Source organism: Zosterops lateralis, assembly GCF_965231275.1.
Source record: "Zosterops lateralis genome assembly, chromosome: 7".
NCBI lineage: Eukaryota > Metazoa > Chordata > Aves > Passeriformes > Zosteropidae > Zosterops > Zosterops lateralis.
Genome location: NC_139767.1, coordinates 26,343,604 through 26,366,029, shown reverse-complemented (window position 1 = coordinate 26,366,029; position 22,426 = coordinate 26,343,604). Strand labels below are relative to the sequence as shown.

Below are 22,426 nucleotides of genomic sequence, written 5' to 3'. Positions count from 1 at the left end.
GTGCCTGAAAGAGCAGCGGCGGCAGTGTATTAAATAAAGCCGAGCCGCCTACAAAGGAGCGCTGTTAGTATTTATACAGTGAAATAAGGCTGCGATAACAAAAGGCAGGTTGTATACAGGCCCTGCTCCATCGCTGTCCCCAGGTGTCACCGCAGCCCGGGACAGGCCCCGCTCCCAGGTACACAGGGCTGCACTTCACTGTGCTTTTTTATTACATAAATGTTTGTGTCCGAGCCACTATTTGAGGAAAACCTCAGGAAAGGCAATATAAACTCTGTGTGCAATGCCAGCCAAGAGTGACACAGCTGGGAGTAAAGGAGCTCCAGACACCTCAGAATCCCAGGATAACAGGGAATTCAGTGCCCGATAGTCTGGGAGAGCAGATACTGCGGCTAAAGATAACACGGCATGTTTTATGCTCAGCTCTGACCCGCGGCCTGAGATACCCGGTCAGAGGAATTGTCATAATGAAACCACATTAATACCCCAGCCCCAGTGCCTGGATCGAGTTCCTTCGGTGTCAGTGACTGAAATAAGGGGAGAAATTTAAAAAGCTGCCAGGTAATTGCCCACAATTTGCTGACGAAGCAACAGGCTGATTTTATGAAATGTTTGTTGAGAACGGATCACTCTCCTGCCGCTGGGAGGAGCAGGGTGAGCTTTGAGGAAAGGTGAGATTCACGTTCATGTGCCTGTTTATTTATTCAGAAAGGTGAGTCACAAAAGGGGGGGGGGGAATTTAGATACCTGCTTTTTATCAGAGGAGCAGGAATTATGCTTGCTGTCAAGAGCCTGGCATGAAATACCTGTGGAAGCTCGCAATAAAAAGAAACCATACAAACCAGCTTTCCCAAAGAAAAAAACCATACAAAATCTGACTATATTTAACATGGAAAAATAATTTATCATGAGGGTTTGCAGATATCGGATGAATTCTCAGCGCAGATCAGGTCACCAATGGTTTGCATAACAAAGATACTTAGTTTGTAGTGGAGATGTGTCAGGTAAGTGGCTGGCTATTAAGTCTACACCAATTCACGTTCTCCTACACGACAAAGAATTCTGGGGAATTCCCTGATTCTTGGAGGTTGTCCCGAAATTTTCTAACCATCTTCAACTATTCCTCAAATTGAGCTTCTTTCCACTCAGTCATTCACAAGCTCCCATGCTGGCACCAGGATTATTTCCTTCCTGTAGCTTCAGTGACACAAACTTAGTTGCTCATTTTTGCAATTTCTACTTCACACCACCCTCTTGCTACTGTTCCTGTAATTACAGTCTACTCCCTCCTCGCTATTTGCTACTCAGATACAGTCCAAGTATGTACAGTACACATTCAACTGTGTTATCTGTCACTTGCTTTATATCCAGTCCTCCTATTCCAGCTTAAACAAATTTCCTGTTGGAATACCTCTTCTTAGATCTGTTTCTTTCCTTAAAGTGCTCTCCCACTAGTTTATACTTTTATACTTAAAATCCAAACACTCTGTCTTCACTTTTAAGTCCTGTATTTATCAGTGGAATTAAGAACATATGGAGGTCTCAGACACTCATCTCTCTGAGATTTTTGTCTTGCCTCCTGAGTCCTTTCATCATCTTGACCCACTTTTGTTTTGAACATCCCCTCAGTTTTTAGCAGCAAATATTTAATCACAAGCTTCCATCTGGAATTTTTGTTCTTCATACCCTCATCTTTATGATCAGATTATCGTCTCTACTGAACACCATTTCCAATACACTCATTGTATAAAAGGCAATTTAAAAGTTATTATTCCATTAGAGCAAATCTTGCAGTACTTGTATTTTTTTTTTCAGCCAAGCAATTTAATTCCTGATCATTTGCATCCTCTTCTAATGCACAATCCATAAGGATGTATTTATGTCATACAATGTCAAGAAGGAAAATACAAGTGGAACATTATCTGGCATCGGACACATAAATGTAGCACAACAAAATCATGTGTAGAGTAGCAAGAAAATCACAAAAAAATTTAAACTTTAAATTACTAAAGCACGTCTTTATTTTGCAATTAAACAATTAAGATCCACAAGTAAACTATATATATATTTTCAAGTCTGTACCTAGACAACTATTTGTCAACTGAAATTAAATATATCCACAAAATATGCATAACAGCATTTTTTCACATAATAGAATGAAATTTTACTTAAGACTAAAACAAGACTTGTTAAATGTTAATTAGCATATTTATCCTGGGAACTGCTGGTTTTCGGTAGAAGTTAGTGTATAATTTTAATGGCAAGAAATTTCATTTTATCAAAATGAGGACAAATACATAAGGCCCTTTAAAGCATACAGTAGCTGCAGTGACAAAAGCTGAATTTATTTTCATATTGTCCAGTGTTGACCAATTTCAAGTTTCCATCGTTTTCCATCAACTGCCCTGGCTACTTAGCCAAGATGGAGCATTCAGGTTGTTGGTTTGGTTTTTTCCCTCCCCCTCATGTGCTTTTAAACAAATTTATAGGCAGAAGTCTACTTATGGGAAGAGCCTTTGCATCCCCCCAATATTAATAAAGATACACAGGAGTTAGTCTAAACAACAAAAGAGCTGTTCAACTCTTGAGATGATTTACTCCACACTTGCAGTCCATCATTCAGCAGTATGAAACTGAGATGAAATTTGACAACTGAAAGCCACAGCTGGAAATGCAAATTAATTACCAGAAGTAACTGGCAAAAATATTGCCACCACCTGATTGTTAATAATAATCTAAATAATACTCTTCCCTTTGTATTTACACATAGAATAGCACCTGCTACAAAAAAAACCCCAAAAACACCCAAACCTTACACAAACAGCCCTGCCAAATTGACTGGTTAAAATGGGATCACTGGTAAATGAAGCAAACCAAATGGAAAACAAATCTGGATACACTGGATAAGATAAAACCTTCACCATCTTACCTTAATTTTCCAGTAAGTTTATTGTAGGCTGTTACTATGGTGCCCCAATGTACTGAGATAATTGCACTGGATCATTCATAGTCTAGTCCTTGTGGATATATTATAGTTAAAGAATAAAACAGCTTAACGTAAACTGTTTAACCCTTTCACTCATGTCTCAGGCCCCTGGCCTAGGTGCAAAAGGGTGACAACTTCCTTAAACTTTGTTGTGCATTATCTTTACTTATCAAAATTCAAATAAGTTAAGTAAAAAAAAAAAAGAATAAAAAAAAAGAATACTGATTTCCAGGTAATTGATCTAATGTTAAAAATAATGCTTAGCAGAAACATTTACAGTAAACATAGCTAATTTGCAGCTAGCTGAGAGAGATCACAGAGGTAAATTTACAAGTACCCTGTAAGTTTCTATTTGCACCTTTTTTTTTCCTTTTTTGTGGTTTGTTTGGTTTTTTTTCCAAATGCAGGCTTCATATTTGTATTAAGACAGGAAAACTGAGATGATAGACTTATCTTATTAATATCCATTTTCTGAAAATCCCTCAGAAACACATGAACAATCAACAAGAAATGTTTGGAACAACAGAAAGCGTTCGTACCAGGGTGTAATCCGAATCATCTCCGTACAGAAACCCATTAGTATCTCTCTCCAAATCCGATTTATTTTGACCAATAGTTCAGTCAGTAGTAAGCATGAGATAAAGTGCTACTATTCAAACATCAAAACACTTTGAAAAAAATTATCCTTAAAAATGTGTAAGCTTGCTAAATATGAAATACCACAACCAACAAGCTGCCAGCCAGTCTGTGAACCACTGTTCTTGCTACAGCAGACTAGAATCAGATATTTTAGTGGCTTTTAAAAATTATACTATTAATCAAAATGTCTACATTTTTACAACTGAATATTTCAGCACCTTTTAAAAGAAAGTCGTTTATCTCTCCTTTTTACCATTGAGATCTCAATGAGCAAAACATGCCAAAGCCAATAGCCAGAACTTACAGCTTATGCACCAGATCTTGTACTTGTAGCAGGAGAAGCCCTATGAAAAGGCAGACACCTGTGGGAGTAACAAGTAACAGAGGTAAAATCCAGTGATAAGGAACTAGCCTTCTTTGCAGACTTTTAAACCAACAAGTGACTAAGGGCAGTGGGATAACAGAGACTGGACAGAACAGTTACACTGAAACAAACCAACCATTTCCTCCTTCTAACGGCTTCCCAGTCACCACTCATTATAAATCCCTGCATATACATGCAAGATCCACAGTTAATCAATGAGTATGTTTTTACCAGATCTTAATACTGGATCCTAGCACTGGAAGTAGCAATGGGAAAGAACCTTTTCAGTCTCAAGACAAAAGATGGGTACTAAAATTGGCAAATACACCCAACTCAGCCAACTGGGGACGTGAGATGTGAGCTACAAAAAGACTTCAACTGATATTAGAGGACACCATTCCTCTACTTGGCGGAAGCCCAAATACACAAAATTTTTATATAGACCATAACCAAATCACTCCTTTTTTCCTCAGGGCTGAGGGGCTTGCTGACTGCCTGCACAGTGGCTCTACAGTCACAACTACAGCATACGTACTGGACAACCTTCTTTTGCTTGGAAATTGGTGGATCTGTAGAGCTTTTCATGCTCATGCTAATTCCCTGAGCCATCAAACATCGCCCACACACCTGCACACACACTGCATAAGCATAAAAATATCACATAATTCAGCTCCACAGCATACCTGGAGCTCCAACATCTCTATGCCAGACCTTCCCTTCTCCCTGTTTCCTGGGGCAGCACAACTGCAGCATGTCCGCTGCATTTTGGCCCTTCCACGGTTACCATGAAGCTTTTTGGAAGGTCTCCACGGAAAGTTGCCAGCTACACAAGTTCCATAACAAATTCCTCATGTTTCTTAATGTCCCAACTGCATTCTCACCCTTTTTTACTAGATGGTGTGCCAGACTGTAATCAGATATTCTAGAAGAAGTGTTATTGCTTTATCTATATGGCACATAAGCTTTTGAGATTTCACAGAGAAACATGGAAGAAATGTCAGCTAACATTAAATCTACTGAGAAAAAAACCTCAGGCATTCTCTTTTTCAGAAATGGGAGAGAACAGATAAAAATGAAATGCATAAAAGCAGTATTTTACTGCTTAAGACCTGAAAGTATTGAAAATACCAATGCTTCCAAATTCAGGATAAATGATTTTTTCAGCTCTCAGTTATCTGGGCTATCTAATGCAGTATTTCTCAAAGTGGACTGGCTGACAATTTGTAGGCGGTTTATTAAACAATACCTGTATCTTATTTCATATTTAGCAAAAATAAAAAATGCTCCCAAAAACACTCAAAGCCCCCACTAGAGCCCCATGTCTTTCTACCAAAAAACCTGCCCTTCAAATCCATTTTAAGCAAGAGATGGTAGTGGTAGTTTTCAATCTGAACCTAAAAGTAAAACCAAAAGTCTTAACATTTTACATTGGCACAAAATTGTCATAATATTGCTCTTATTTACAATGAAAACTACTTTTTTCTTTTTTCTTTAACTGGATTTGTATCATGGAAGTGTTACAAACATACTCTTTCCCACACCCACCCAACACTTTTCCTAACCAAATGGTATGAAAATAATTATTCATAAAATCCAACAGTCATAACACCAATCACATATAGGTCTATAAGTCATTATGTCTGAAAGATACATTCATGTTTTTTACAGCATGAAACATACAAAAACTTCTTTAAAAAACTCTTAAGGATGATACAGATCTTCATAACCCAAAGTAAAATATTAAGCAGTTTTGCTTTTTCTGGCCATATAAAAATATTTTAAAGGCCATTTATACCACAACAGGTAGAAAAATTAAATTACTGATTTATGGTGCAGAAAAGCTTCAGTGCTATTCTCTTTCCCTAGCAGTTTTTGGTTACCTTTATCCTGGCTTTGGAGAAGCCAAAAGCCACTGAGTGCTGATGCCCAATTAATTAAGAATAGGTACTTTGTTCCAATTTTTTCCCCAGTGCAGATAGTTAATAAACTACAAGTCAGTGCAGAGTAAAATTTTGAGGAGACCTATTATTCTTGCCTGTGTTTGTAATCAAAACAGTAATTACAGATGACAAATACATATCCCACACTTACTTGTGGTATAAATGGGACTTTTGAACTCGAACTGCTATAGCAATTTTACATAAGAATATTTAAATATGTGACATACCAATGCTATTTAATGCTGCTATAACCTCTGTTTCTGATTTCCCTCAGAATAACAGGGCAAATGCTATTTTTGTTTACAGCTTAACCATGAAGAAAATTTCTTTTAGTATAATGGATGAATTATTTTTCTTTTTGGACATTAAGTGCTGAGTTCAATATAACCTTCTAACTAGCCAGCAACTCAGCTAATAACCTTATCACATGGAAGTTAAAGAATTATAAAAAAGAATTTTTATTTGTTGTAAATGGCTTAAAATATAACTGAGATTAAAGCTACCATATTACTCTTTTTCAGTTCAGTTCAGATACAGAGATTCTTGTAAAATTTGTTTTTCACTGAGGGATAACATTGACTTAAGCATCAAATCTAGAAATATAAGTAACAGAGCCACAGCCCACCTAATAATATTTTGTTTTCTAAAAATATTTAAAACTCTCTCTTCCATTTGGCATTGTGATTCTTGTTCATTACTAAGTCATAAGCCAGGATTTCACTTTGAATCCCTTTTCATTTAATACTTCATAGCTGATCTGTTTCAAATGTCTATAGAACATAGTATATTATACAATATAATTCTTCAATAGTTAAAAATTATTTAGCGTAGAACTTTCCATTTCAATTCTATGCTGTATATATAGCTTACAACAAAATTTAATGGATAAACATTTTCAGGAAACCAATACAATAAATTAAAACTTTTAAATAGAGGGCACAAAGTTATGCTGTCACAGGGCAGTCAAGTAAGTGACTGGTTTTTTTTTACAATATATTACACTGGGTACCTTGCTTCTGACTTGGTTTCTCCTATAATAGAAAAATATTTAAAAATGGGGACACTTATGCATCTTTAGAATGAGCTCAGATACTGTATCAGACAGACATTTCTTACAAATCTTCTACCTACTTAAATAACAGGCAACCCATACCAACTGGAACAATTTTGCACAAGCATAACAGAAGGTGACTGGGGTCATTATGAAATTAAAATTAAATTCTGGGCTAACTTCATAGTGTTCTCCTCTCTTCTCCTCTCCAAACAAAGAAAAGAAAAGGCAGACCTGTACGAACATGGCTTGAAATCAACTATGAGGACTTAACAAGTTAGTTAGAAAGTAATGGAATTAAATCACATCTGATTGTAAGTTCAACTTAATTATCAGTGCTATTAGTTATGTCTAATCGAGTAAAACAGCTATTCTCAATAAAAGGATAAAACAAGGTATCAGTTTCTAATGACCCACCAGCATTTCATAGTAAGATGCTAGTAAGTTACTAGTTGGAAGGAATGTGTCAGATTTTTCTTATAATTACAACACAGCAGCATACAATGCTCATTCATTAAGTTGGCAGAGGTGCTTTTGCTACAGAGAGTAGCATACAGGTACTTGTATAAGGAAAGAGGGAATGGTATTTCCGTGACCCCTTGTGGTAACACATTCCAAGCACCAAGGGCCATTTTGAAAATCTGAACCCATTAAGATAAATATGACAGGACAATACCACCCCCATGGAATCATGAGTGCCTTTCACTGGATGTACGCTGTTAGTCTCAAGGCACTTAAGGGGTTAAGACATAATGCATGCAACTAGTTCCCATCACATAATCTGAAGTCACACGAATCAGAATACACCAGTGTATGACACACAAGCTGTGCCAAAGAAATGCTGTTTATTTATATGTTGGTTTTTTAAAATTTTTATTGTTATTATTTTGTACAAGATGCTGGTAAGTGGGCATTATGCAGCTACTGCTGGGTTAACAGACACCAGCTCTCCTCTAACAACCAGCTGGTCTCTAGTAAGGGTGTAGGACAAAGTGTGCTGCATCAGTAGGCAGTGTGTATCTATCTAGTATTGGCAATATTGCTAATGTTGTAAAAAACAAAACTGTGAGAGTCTGTACATAGTAAATAAACCTAGCACTGGAAAAAAGACCATGGCTTAGTGTATTTTTTCATTTGTTTTTCATTTTAAGAAACATGGGTGTAAAACAGAGTGAAATAATTCCAAGCCTTGTTTGTAGCAATTCAACCAGAAGCGCAGTATATGGCACTACAATGAAATATCGTAGATTACCCTGAACACAATTAGTTCTTTCAGTTTATGGTTTGTTCGGAGCAAATCACGAAAATAAAGTCTTCAAACAGATGAAGGTTAGAAGAGTTTCAGAGACTGATTTTGTTTCAACGTAAAGTGCAACAGTGCTGAAGTTTTCAAAGTCCTTTGTCAATTCTTTGCTGTACTTCACTATCATTTCCTGCAAGCAGTATTATGGCACAAAGAATGTTGCCAGTTCATTACAGAGGACAGGATTCCTCAATTGATATCATAGGTTTTTTGCTCTTTACTTATGCAGTGATGCTTGTAAAGGTTTAATAAATCCTTCTTCATACACCTTCAAAATAGCTTCACATACAAATCTGTACTGACTCTGAAAAGGAAAATAGATTCAGTAAATTGAAAACAAATGTTATTTAAAAATGTCATTTGGAAACAGAAAAAGCCTCTAAGATTTCCCCATCCCATTCTCTTGACAGGCCAGGAACTGTGCTTCAAAGTTAGTTTAGGAAACACAATACAAAAGGAACTTTAGATGAAAGCATTTTGTTTCTCAACAGAAGAATAGGATGAATTGTACTTTGAAATATATACCGAAAGTCATACCCAAACCCCCAGTACTATTATTACTACATCACCTATTTAGTAATTTTCTGCTCTTTATTTCCTTGCTGAAATTTCACCCACCTGAAGTTTCCATGCCCTTGGATTTAGAAGCCATAGTTACAAAGTACTTTTTCATACTTATATTAACTCAGGTATGTTACTGGCACCTCCCTGTCAGAATTTGATTTAAAAGAAAATTGTTCCATGTTTTAAAAAGCCAGATCTCCTGTTTCTTAACATTGTATAATGACTAACTCTTCAATGCATCCAAGTCTAGCACCTGCATATACAGAGGTGACTAAGTTTGTTGTATACAAATAATAGTTAAAAAACCTGGCAGTAATCAAATTAGAATATAATGAAAACAAACGGAAGTAAATGCAAAGTGCCACAACTCACATTGCATCCTGCACCAATGTGTCTATGCTGGTCAGAACTCCAGCACACCTGCACTGTCTGTTGGGGAACAGTCCTCTCTATGCAGCAGTTCGTAATGTCAGCTCTTAAAAGGGAACATTGACATATCTAGCGCCAGAATCATTATTTGCCATCCCAGTGCGTGTATATGGAATAGTTCATCTCTCTCCATTTGTGTAAAATCTGTGTTTGTCCCCAGCGCCCTCCTGCGGAAAAAAACCCAACTTCGTCGCTGAAGTTTTTCCTTACATGTCTTGTGTTTATCTTTTATACTACTCTCATTCTTAACACCTGGAATTCCGTTCCTGCTTTCTTCTCTGAGCGATTTTTACACTACTGAAAATTGACCCTTTCTGTCATTATTTGCCAGGTATCCCTGAAACAGCTGCTGCTTTTTTTTCAAGTTTTTTTTCTGTAGAAATGTAAAGAATTGCTCCTTTCCAACGGCCTTAGATATTTATTTTTGCAGGATCCAAGGCTACAGCTACACTGGGTAAAGGTGATCTCCGCAAAATGATCAACAACAAGTACATTAAAAATCCATCCAATATGACTGGATCATAGGACATTATTGTTCTGCAACACAGAACAGCAGGGATGATACTCACAGGTGTTTGGATCATCATGGCTCTTTGATCTCTCATGGTTCTTACAATATCTAGAGGATAAACAGGCTGATTGCACTCAATGAGACACATCGCTGTCTCCATCGTGATCAGAACCCCTGTCCGTCCAATCCCAGCACTGGAAAAGCAACAACAAAACAAAGTGGAAAATTAAATCAAGTGTCTGGAAGTTCATACTTGAAGACCTTCCTTCTCCTGGATTCTCTGGGTTGATCATTATGATTCCCATACTGCTGGGATTGAACTGGCTGTGTCTGTGTCTGGAAGCAGCCCCTGTCCCACCTGAACACAGCAAAACCCATCAGTACAGAACTGCTGCTCCTTGCAAGAGGAACTGCCTCACCCAGCCATTCCCCTGAGCAGAATTACAGAGATGTTTGTTAAATCACACTAACACCCAGAGGGTAACAAAACATCAGCATATGCTAGACACGTTGTGTCAGTTTGACCATTACTGAAATGATGATTTCTGGAATGTTGGGCCAATAAAATAATATTCGTGTCCTTCAAGTGATAAATACCTTCCTATTTCCAAGTAGGGAAAAGAACAATTACTCAAATCCTCTGTAGGATGACATTAAGGATTGTTTTCTTGTTATCAAAAAGTACAATATAGATCTAGATTGTATAGATTGAAAAGGAATACATAATAGCAATCCCTTTCAAGACAAGGAAGTACCATAACATACACATCTCAGAATGACAAAATTATCAAGAGAACTTAAAGACAATCTTTTTTCCATTAGAAATAAAACAAATCTGAAGATTCATCTACCTTGGTTTATATATACATATGCCTTTCCAGAAGTAGCAAACCTTAAAGACTTAATATTTAACCTTGAATTCAATGAACAATTTCAGATTTTTCAATTAATGTTGCACTTCTGAAATAGAAAACAGATGTTTTCCCACTCTGGAATATAAGGCCAAATACATATTTTGAAATGCCAGCATTATCCCAACTCATACAATAAATTGAAGTATCTGGCTTTAAATTGATTAATATAAACATTTCAAACTTTGAAAGTTACTTGTTCTGATTTTAAAGAGTTACTTCAAATTAAGTCTGGATAAACTACTATTTAAATCTTTGTCCAGGAGGTGGCATTAAAGCTACTCTATATTTCAATAATGTCATAAGAATTTTAAGACAAGATGTAAATGTGCTGGTTATATAAAATGATTCAGTAGTATTTCCTATTTCTAGAATTTATACATATAGAACTTAAATGCAGAATGCTTTATCAAATCCAAGCAGGAACAAACAGTAACTATCAAAGAACCTAATGATTCATTTTACAATTTCAAAAGATTCAGAGGACAACGACAATGAAAAATGTGATAATTTTCCTATGACAGATATAAGGGTAGGATAGGACTCTCCAGCTTAGAAAAATAAATCACTGACTGATGGAGTAGGACACTGAGACAGGGCATGAAAATCATGAAGGGCATGGACAGGATGGGTGGTTCCTCATCTCATCTAGAACAAGAATTAGAAACTGTTCAACAAAACTAGTAAGCCCTTGTAAAGATAAAAATAACCACATGACACAACATCAGAAACGAGTGGTTTATGCAGCTCAATATAACAAAAACCTTTCCAACTCTTAAAGGTCCTTGTTGTCTTATAATCTCTGTGGGTTTGAACCACTTTGTTTTTAAATTATTATTTTACAAAATAAAATAAATTTCTATTAGCTACTCAGATTCCTCACACTAAAGCTGGTGGTTTAGTCCTGAAAACAAATTTTGTTGCACTAATGCCCTGTCCCATCATATTGAAGAAATGTTAAAAATAGAGTGCATGCACCACCATATGGAGGAACACCTGGGCTCCTTCTGCTTGACTCCCTGCTGGAATTTGGTTATACTTCCCAACAGCCACCAAGTTGGGCCAATTAAGTAAATTATGTTCAACTGTGATATTCCATCTCTTTTCTTCTGTGAAACATAATTTTTTCATACAAGCTTCAATTACACATTGAAGTTATCAGTTTGGAGCTGAACTGAGGCCTCCTTGAGATGAATGAAACTGTTCCTACTCTCCAATGTTGTTTTTCCAGTGTTTCTGCAGACTTGCCCACTTAATATCATAGGGGGTGTATTTGGCTGCCATTTTCACCATCTTTTCACAAACATATTAACCAAAAATATATCAACAATGGAAGCTGAGAAGCAGTATCAGTTAGGACACTGGTATTCTGGTACTAGTTTCCCTAGTCAGTAAGATTCACCCCGACCTGTATAAAACAGAACTAGAAAGCAGAACTAATGAAATACAATTCCTGATACACAAGGTGTATTTTTCTTTTTCGTTCATCTCCTTCAATAAATGTCTAGTTTACTTTTAAAGTAGTCTTTAAATTTATTTTATGCCTTTTACTTCTCAGCTTCTCTCTGAAAATAACGCTACACAGCTGACTCAGGAACACTCACTCTCTGGGGAGTATTCAGAAATGAGAAGTCAAATATTATTCACAGAACTGTTCCCCAAGAATTGTGATAGCACAAGTTCATTTGAAAACTGGCATTATTCTAGTTTGCTAATTAGGTGTTTTAAAATGATTAAGATATTGAAATTCACTACAGGAATGGAGAATGCTATTAAAAAGCATTGCACAAGAAAAAGAAAAGTCACATTTCATGTGTATGTAAAGATCTAAACAACAGTTATTTTAATTCATGACAAAGGTAAATTGTTGAGAAAAATGTCTCATCTTAATGTATGTATCAAAATACCACATAGCATAAGACTGCAGACTTGAGAGAAAATGCCTTTTAATTGATCTTTTAATGAACCACCCACATTTTCCACTATGGATCATTTACACAGCAATTCTAGAGCTTTGTGGAACAGGAACCTATTCCTCATGGTTACCAAGTATCTTTTGCCATTTCTCTGAATTATGTAGATTGTTACCAGAAGCATTTAAATTGCACACAAAACAAAACATCCCAGTAAAATGCAGAGATCAACACATGTTGCTATTTAAAATTTTGCTTATTGAAATGTGATTACCACGTTAAATAATTGTTTTATTTCAATGTTAAGTTTTCCTGTCATCCCCAGAGCAGATACTCTTAAATATTTATTTCAAGAACAAAGCACAGAACAGCTGTTTGATGATAAAAAGTTCACTTTGATGATTTAATAAAATCGGAAAAAAATTTGATACCTGCAGTGAACAACAACAGGCTCTTCTCTGCCAGCCCTCTTCTTTCGCACAAGACACACAAAATCTAGGAAATCACTGGAATCATCAGGAACCCCATGATCAGGCCATGCTATGTACTGGATTTGGGTCAGCTGGCGGCTTTCCTCTTTCTAATCAGAAACATGAAATTTAATCAAGGGTAATTCAAGTCCCATTTTAAAAAAGTGCCAAAAATAATAAAAAAATCAATAGTACATTTATAGCAACTTGTCTTCATAATCAAAGTGGCTTCAGGCAACTAGCAGTGCTTAATTAGTGTTAACCATTGGTCATCCTGAATTTTATAATTACTTTTTTTTTTTTTTTGCATAAAAGGAAAAAAGGGAATCCACAAATGCTTACATCTTCAACAGGTGAAAAAAATTACTGAGCATATAATAGCAAAGCACTTCAAGAATACCAGCAATTTAACTGAACACTAAATGTATAAGAAGGTGGTCATATTCTTGGCAAAGCAAATTTAACCAAGAATGAGATAGTATCTTACAAGATCAAATGACACAGGTGGGGTAGGGAGGGGAGATCGACATAAAAGCTTTTCATCAGACCCTGTGTGAACAGCAGTGTTTTGGCTCGATTTGCAGCTCCTACACCTAACAAGGCACAATGACTTTGTTTTCTACTCCCCTCGGGCCCTTGCTCTGGTATCACAAAAATAATCAATCGGCCTCTGATTAGGGGAGGGGACAGCCTGGGCAACCAGAGTCGAATTTCAAAAGAAGAGGAGCTGCATTTTAAATAGCCTTTAGGCACTGAATCATTTACAGAGATTCCACGGCTGATAGCAGATGAGCAATTGTCTCAACAGGACACAGGGCAGGAATTTTAACTGCAAACTGACTAAAAGGCAGCTCTATAAAACTGGCTTCTCAACCAGTAACCCGAGCAGCGAGAAGTAAGTATGTGAACCAAATTCCAGATACTCATTTCCAAACATTTCTGAAATTGAAATGCTGGCTGGGGAAGCTCTGAAAACTACACATGCCCTGAAAATCATGCAATGCATATTCAAAAAGGTCCTTGTTTACACGTAGTCACCACTCCAGATTCATCTCTCAGCAGGATTTATCTTCCATCTTCTTGCACATATTGTTCAGGATGGAATTATTAAGAACTGTTTGCCTCTACAAAGACTTTCAGGTGTGATGATGAAACACCTCTAATGTCTCATGTTCTGAAAACATCAAGGGAATAACAAGTTTCTCAACTTTTTTTTTTTTTGGCCAGGTTATGAAAGACACCAGTAAAAACTTTTAGGATAAATAATATGTCCTTCATGTGATCCAATTAGTATGTTTATGAAAAACGAATCTCTCTGATATTTTTGCTTATGAAAGGTTATCATTCTATAGACAGAATTTCTCCTAGGAAAGCACATGACAATGAGTAGTTTTCTAGAGGGTTCTAGAAATAAACAGTTCTATTTACATGGATATGCCACCAAACTGAAAAGAAAATCTACGTATGTTTTAGATAGTATCCAAGGATTCTGCAGATTGATACATGAAATTATATTAAGATTTTACCTCCAGATTAGTCAATGTCATTTCTCGAAAGACGTAAGCAGGATTTCCTTCTTCTGAATGGCAGGTAATCTGAAAATTCCCATATGATGAGCTTCCTGATGGCTCTGGCCAGTACTGATGGCATTTAACCTAAGGTCAACACATTTTTAAAGATGCCTGTGTTTAAATTCAGAGTATTATTTTCATTTTCTCTAGTTTTTATACCTTTGTTTGTTACAGATTATTTTGATCATTTTGTAATCACTATTTATTTACTTACCAAATAGACTTCATTACCTAGTTACTGTTTATAAAATAAGGTATCACAGAGATTTCCTGTTTCTCTTTATAAGAAGATACATGCACCAGCTCTTGCAGTTAGTTAACTGAAGATGGATGCCTTTAACTTTCATTACAAATTTTTAAAGAGCTTATCTATAAATATTCCATCTTAACACTTGAGTGACAAAGATGCTGCTTTATAAACATTTCTGATCTCCAAAATCCTAATCTGATCTTCTCAAAGTACATTTATATGGGAAAAGGACAAACAAAAAAAAGGAAATACGCAACAAAAAAGTTGCTAAGCTAATGCAGAAAATAGGGGGATGAAGATGGTAGACTTCAAAGACTCCCAATCAAGTCCTCAAATGTGAATGAAAACTTCAAACACTACGATCTTCTGACATATGGTTTAAATGCCTAATTACAGAGGTCATTTCAGCTCAAGTGTACTTTTGCATTTCCAACCCACCTGGCGAATCTTTAAGAGCAGCCAGATTTGCAGACTTCCTGCTCCACTGAGACATCCCGGCATGCAGTGGGATAGTGATGTCAGAAGCCTCATGATCAGCTTTAGAGCAGGGAGTCTGCCTATGGGTATAAGACAGATAAGTCCTTTTATTTCATTATTAAGCAGCTCTCCAAAGAACTCCACAAATATCATTATTGAAGGGGTGGGGGAACCTCAGAGAACTGCTATTGCAAGTCTGTTCTTAGCAGATCTGCAAAGAAAACTCAAAGTAAAAGGGCACTTGTACTGAAATTCCCTCTAATCCTGATTATTTGGGAGCAGGCAGCATCATGCAAACACTGAATCACTAAAAAATGGTTTAAAAACACTGCAACTTTCCTTCAATAATTTTAATTGTATTTCGAATCCTGACCTCACAGAAAATATATGGTTATTAAAAAGTCAGAATCTATACAGACAGCTGAACTACAGTCCAAGTTGATCAGAACCGCCACAACCCACTGTAAATCCATCTTCAAAAGAAATCCAGATATGGAGGAATTCCACTACACTATTATTCCAGACAGTCATTTCTGTCCACACACTTCACCAGCCAGTGCTACTGTGAATGCTCCAGACTAAATCAAATAACTCTGGAATCACACTGTGTATGACCACACTTGATTGTTTTGCCTATCTCCAAAGGATAAAACTGCACAACATCCAAAGCTATTAAGGAGAAACTACAGCTTAAACCAAAACCAAACAAGCCACAAAACACACCTGAGGCCTTTTACAGCACCATACAGAATTATTTTTACTAATTTGAACTCTAATTAGTCTATTATTAGTATTCTATTTTAACACGTTTTATATACAAATTAAAGGGTAATGATTACTTCACATGATTAAACAAATCTTTACAGCCACAGAATAACATTATATGAAAAATTTTAGAGTTCAACTTTTAAGAAAATCCTTGATAAGACAGCCGTCCTGGCATGGGATATTAACACTATAAAGCTATGTTAGGCTGCCTTAAAAATTAATCTCACTACATATCAAAGAAGTACTCTGTGAAAACTGATGCAACTTCTTGGCATTCCTTCATTTGAAGTTTAGAGAAAAAATTCTGTGAAGGTAAATTCTAGATGCTTTTTACTTTACAATAAAGAATCAAACAAAGCAGACTGAAAGTATTTTAGGAAATATATGAAGAGTTAAGTGCATTTCAGGACTGAATAGAGTTTAAATATCAGCTGCATTAACAACACCAGAAGATTTAAAATCTAAGACTCTTCACTGCAAAAGAACTAAAAATGCTCTACTCTTACAAAAATCAGCTACAGAATGATAGAACCATTCTGGCTGGAAGGCACCTTTAAAGGCCATCCAGTCCAACCCCCTGCAACGAGCAGGGACATCTCCAACTATATTGAGCCCCATCCAACATGATATTCAGTGTTTCCAGAGATGGACGTTCACTGCCTCTCTAGGCAACTTGTGCCATTATTTCACCATCTACATTGTAAAAATTTCCTTATATCTACTGTACCTACACTCTTATAGTTTAAAACTACTTCCTCCTCTCCCATTGTCATATTTTTTGCCATCACAATATATTGCTCTAATCTTTTAATGGCTAATCACTAACAGTTTTTTAGAAGATTATGGAAGTGGTATTTAAGGAAATGTTTTACTTACTCTGCCCCGTTCTACTTGAGTTGTTAACATCACAACCATAGAAGAGCCCTGCTCCCAAGTCATCTGCCAAAAATCAGGACAAGTGTTCGGTAATGGACCTTGACAAGCAATGTACTGGTTTATTATTGTGGAAGAAGGGATTTCCATCTAAGAGAAGAAAAAGTCATTATTTCAATTCCTACAGCAAATGGAAGTCAGGCATCAGACATTTACAGTTGAGTAACTAACTTTCTTTAAAAGTATCCATGACATTAATTCTATTTCTTAAAGGCTAGCAAATACAAATTGACACAGATTAAAATTCTTTAACTGTTTCACATGCAAAATTACTACAAAGATTCAAATACACTTTACATATGAACTGACAGTCATGTAGTTGGCATAATGAAGATTAATGGTTGAAAAAAGAAAGGACAGAGCAGTTGGCAAATAATTCAGGTGTAAATACTTCTTGCTTTGTGGATTTTTGACACTAGCTTTCAAAACACAGATCTCAGAATTTAATATCTGGGGTTTTTTCATTGAAGTAAGTAGCTGTAATTTTGCTGCTACTAACAATGACAAAATCAAGATAAAAAAAAAAACGATGCCAAATTAAACTTTACTGTTGTTGAACACAACTGTCAGAAAAGTAATCAGAAAAGAAGAATTAATTGCTTTGGAGAGGGCTTGCTTCAGTTTGCATTTTTCCACATTAAATGTGGGGCTAGACTTTGACATTTATGAAAAGATGTGCCATAAAACATTAGGAAGCAAATATATCTACAGGAAATTTCAAATCACCTGACTAGAGGTTTAGGAACCATTCTAGCCTGAACTAGATTTATAAAAAATAGATTTTTAAATTAATTTTTTCCCTGAAAAAATGTAGAATTACTTCATGTCAGAAACACTTCTGAAAAATACTACTCACATTTATATAATTTGCATTGATGTAATCTTCATTACTTTTTAAAATAACCCGTGTAGCATCATCTGAAAAAAATTTAGAAAGATGTTACTTATTTACTAACCACAGACTAAAATACTTTTAGAGTACATATACACATAGCAATACTTACAAGGCGAAATGTCTCTGTATCTATTTTTGGAAATGTTTTGAGGTAATCTGGCACAAGACATTGTCATTCCAGGCTTTTTCCTATACAATTGCTAAAAGACAAAGCTGATGGTCAGAACAGAATAGATGCAATAGACTCATTATTATATTATTTGCCTAAAAAAGAATTTGTTCTACAAAGACGTGCTTTTTAGAACATATGGAGCAACGGTAGCTTCAACAGACATGAAAATAATTTTAAAAATAAAGCACTATAAATTTACTTCTGCTAAATCACTGAAAATGACCAAGATGTAGCCAAAATTTGTTTAAAGACAAAGAGAACACTACATTTCAAGCTTCCATTAGAACATTGATCCAGAGAAAAAGTAGTATGGTATAGTGGTAAGTGAATTTACTGATATTGACATCCCACTTGGTCATCTGGGGCAAGCAGATTATGTTGTGTATAGGCATCTACCTACATTGCACTTGTTTCAGTTAAGAGTTTTTGGTTTTTTCCCCAGATGTCCTTCCGTATTCCAATAACTGCAGAGCAAATCCTGGTTACCTTGCACTTCTCCTGCACAAAATTGCCTTTGAGAGGGTCCTGCCCTTTCATGCCTTAGTCATGCATTACCACAACCTTTGTGCTACAAAAAATGTCAGTGAAACGATCCGTGCTTAAAAAAAGCAGTTTAAAAATCTTTTACACATTGAACCTGCTAAGGAGAATGAAATCTTATATTAAAGCAGAATTTTAAATAACTCAGAAAAATCTGTTTTTTCTAAATATAAAAGGATTTTTTACCAAAGTTCTTAAAGAATAGTATATAAAGTATATTTTATAAATATATGTTGCAAAACATAATGCTAGGTCTCCATTTGGTGAGGAATCCAGAGAATTTGCACTATGTTTTATAAACCTACTGTTTCCTGCTTTAAGCCACTTGATCTCATGCATTTAAGATAGATATCACCAAAGCACAAGTCAGTGCTGGATAAAGACCATGGCTATCAACAGCTTAATGCCCTACAGAAAATGCACTATTGCTCTGAAATATGTTCATAAATATCAACTATTTATAAAATACACAGTTACTTTCACCTTTAGCATTAGGGCAGTATTTTCCATTGTTTATTTTACTTTCCCTCATTGAGAATGCCCATAGAATGTCAACAGATCAGTGTCATTCAGTTTCTACAACGACTTAGGTATGGAATGAAGGCCTAAGCACAGAACACATATTTTAATAGACATTCTTCAGACTTCATCTTTATGAAAGTATTTTATTAGCATGTCCCTGATAACCACAAAAAGCGAAAGCAATCAATAAAGCTATTTGTAAAACTAAAACTTAGGATTAGGTATTCTTAAGTTGACACATACAACAGGATTGATTTTTTTCCTTGACTATTTTTCTTTTGAGAATGTAAGACAGTTGTTTTGCTAAAGGATGCTGACTGTAGTGAAATTTAACTGAAATTTGCTCTGTTTAAAATAACTCCAAAAGACTTGGAACTTGCACCCAGCTCCAGGCAATAAGGTACTTACATCAAACTGAGCCAAGACAGTTCCAGTGATAAGCCCCTCTGCCAACTGAATCATGGATTCCCTCAGAGCATTATCATCTTGATGGACACCATCAAGTGGAGATTTCTCAGGGATGTACTGAAAATCAGGCTCGCTCTCCAGCTTCTCTTCCACAACATCATAGACAGCTAGAACAAGCAAAGGTGTGAATGCTCTGAATGAAGATGCTGTTACTGAAGTTAGCTGTAAGTCACTTACTTAAAATAGAAAAACCATCACGTTTCTCCTGTAGAAAAATCCACATTTATTAGCACATTGATTTTAGTTCCCATCAGCAAGGACAGGTAACCTTTACTGATCATTATAATCCATGATAAAACTTTTTTTTTTCTTTGGTGGAATAGTAATTTTAAGTGAAAGCCCATCACTGACAGCTAAAATTTTGATCAAAACTCACATTATACCCTGCCTTGCCTGATATAACTCTCTAATCTCAGATTCTCACATTATGCCTCTGATATCATTACAGCTTCATTTACATTTTACTTACAATTCACTTAGAACTCATTTTAGGCTTCAGTACCACCTGAGAAAATTGCATTTAATACATGGCATTATAAAGCTATCATTGCCTTGCCTATAAACTCAGAAATAATATGCATCTTCTGCTACACATAACAGGCATATGCTGCTCAAAAGCCTATTTATAAATTATATTACATCATTACAAAGAAGGAAACTGACAACTCCTCACTTCTACAACTCACATGTTTTTATCCAGAATACAAAGATAATCAACATGCAAGGGGAAAGACAGTTTGTTTTAGAAAATTTGCAAACAAAGCTCATAATTTTGTCTGAAAAAGAAAGTAAGCACACAAAAGCTGCAAGAGAACTTACACACAGAATGACAGCACACATAAGTGGGGAGTGCAAATTAGTGAATAAGGGAAAAATTTTATGAGATGGCTGAGGTACTCTGCAAAAGTAATTTCAATTCTTTGAATTAAGCATCAATATTTTTCATTTTGCTTTTGCCTCTCCAACTCTAGTATAGTTAGGAGGTGCAGCAGAATTAGATCCAGTGCCTGTCTGCTGGCTATGATCCAACAGTGTATTTTGTGAATACACTGCATAAGTTTTTATTTACACTGTACTTTAGCACTTCTACTGAGAATCCTCAAGTAGAAATGTTACCAGTGATTTTGGATAGTTTTAAAAATGTATGGAATGATTTTGTATATATTGTCTATACCACCAAAGTCACCCAAACACTGAATATTTGGTGAGAGTTTTTTTGTTTGTGTTTGGCTTAAATTTTCCTTAAGGGAATAACAATAACCTTATGAAATACATTCAATATCCATATAGCTTTCTGGACATTTTTATTAATGAGAATGAGAACAAAATTATATTAGCTCTCTGTTAAAAATATTTGATGTGTGACTTTTTTATTAGTTTTCAACACTTAGTTAAACACAGCTCCTTAGATTATGGGATCAGTACACTGCGTTGTCACAATTCCTTTTCAGGGAAGGGAGTTATTTCTCACAGGTTAGACGATCCATGCCAGGACACAAAATGGAAGTTAGAAAATGAGAGCAGAGTGTGGATTTTTATTTTTAATTATGACGTACAAGCCACTCACCATTGGGTCGAACTAGGAGCACAAGTTCCCCTGAGTGTCTCTCACAGCTCGCTTTAATAAACATCACAACCTGGTCGTGGGTATGCTCTGCTATATCCCTGCCATTAATCAGCACAACCTGGTCCCCTTCATTCAAACGAGGGACACACAGATCAGCCTGCAAGGTTGGAGGAAAAACCAAAACCATCTGTAACACAAGCCATTACCAATTTCTTACCTTAAAATAACAACTTAAAGTAACTATACTTGGGCTCTCCAATCCTAACAGCTCTGTTGCTATGGTTGCTGCACTGTGTTCAAATGATAAATCCAAGTGTTATACAATACACAGGCAGTGCCATTCCCTTTTGCAGCTGGGAGGTGACTGGCACTGTAACGTGTCTTTCAGCAGCTGTTACTCTACCCCTCAGCTGACGCAGAGAGTTCCTCTGTTTGAATCACCCTTTGTATAGGAAATTAAAAAGCAGGATCTTTTTATCTTTGAAGAGAGGGGAGAAACATGGTAAAACCATGTCCAAATCAATTTCACAGGCTTAAATGCTTCAGGTCTGAAATGCTGCAATGGTAATGGCAAAAAACAATGCACAACTCCCAGTAATCTCAGAGAGAGGAATCAGGTGTTAGAAATTGTTATTATAATCACAGTCTAAACATTGTTGCAGAAAAGAAAGAGCACAAGCCGTCACCAACTATCTTCTTTCTACAGAGTGAATGTTTAAAGCCAAAATTATTCACATTATTAAATACTTCAGGGAAAATAATTAACAACATACAAGAACAATGATTTTGGCAAACATTTCAATACTTTCTAAGAGTGGGGAAAAAAGCAAATAAATCGTTAACTCCACTCTAACACTTACGGACAGAGCTGACCTCAGTCAGCTGAATATTGGGTCAGTATTTCTGGCAATAAATTGACAAATATTGTGCCTAGTTTGAAGACACTCTTATAGTCACTAAACATCAGTAACAACACGCAATCAGACCTGATGAATGATTCATAATGTCTGGTTTTAATCTACATCTTGGCTTTACTTGGCTACATCTGTCACTAAAGTAAGACATTTGCTATTTTAGTTATTTTTAACACTTTTTCAATATGTAATTTATGTGAAATTACCGAATGTCTATATCTAAAAAAAGCAATAAAGTAAAAGTATTTTTAGGATTTCACAGCTCAAG

General features: G+C 35.9%; 1 protein-coding gene across 2 annotated transcripts in view; it reads right to left on the bottom strand.

The window, feature by feature from the left end:
• Positions 1-1,857: 1,857 nt before the first annotated feature.
• The window catches only part of PTPN4 (protein tyrosine phosphatase non-receptor type 4), a 111,480-nt gene continuing 90,911 nt past the window's right edge, over positions 1,858-22,426 (bottom strand). Inside the window, exons 19-27 of one of the 2 annotated variants that reach the window (XM_083865005.1) lie at positions 21,245-21,401; positions 19,618-19,784; positions 18,085-18,175; positions 17,937-17,998; positions 17,024-17,170; positions 14,608-14,736; positions 13,043-13,191; positions 9,846-9,981; positions 1,858-8,587 (exon numbers count right to left, since the gene is read on the bottom strand). In XM_083865005.1, the coding sequence (XP_083721131.1) occupies positions 8,501-8,587; positions 9,846-9,981; positions 13,043-13,191; positions 14,608-14,736; positions 17,024-17,170; positions 17,937-17,998; positions 18,085-18,175; positions 19,618-19,784; positions 21,245-21,401 (1,125 nt within the window). In that variant the 3' untranslated portion in view covers positions 1,858-8,500. Of the gene's footprint in view, positions 8,588-9,845; positions 9,982-13,042; positions 13,192-14,607; positions 14,737-15,340; positions 15,460-17,023; positions 17,171-17,936; positions 17,999-18,084; positions 18,176-19,617; positions 19,785-21,244; positions 21,402-22,426 lie in introns of those variants that run through there. The other variant, XR_014590518.1, reaches the window with a different exon arrangement.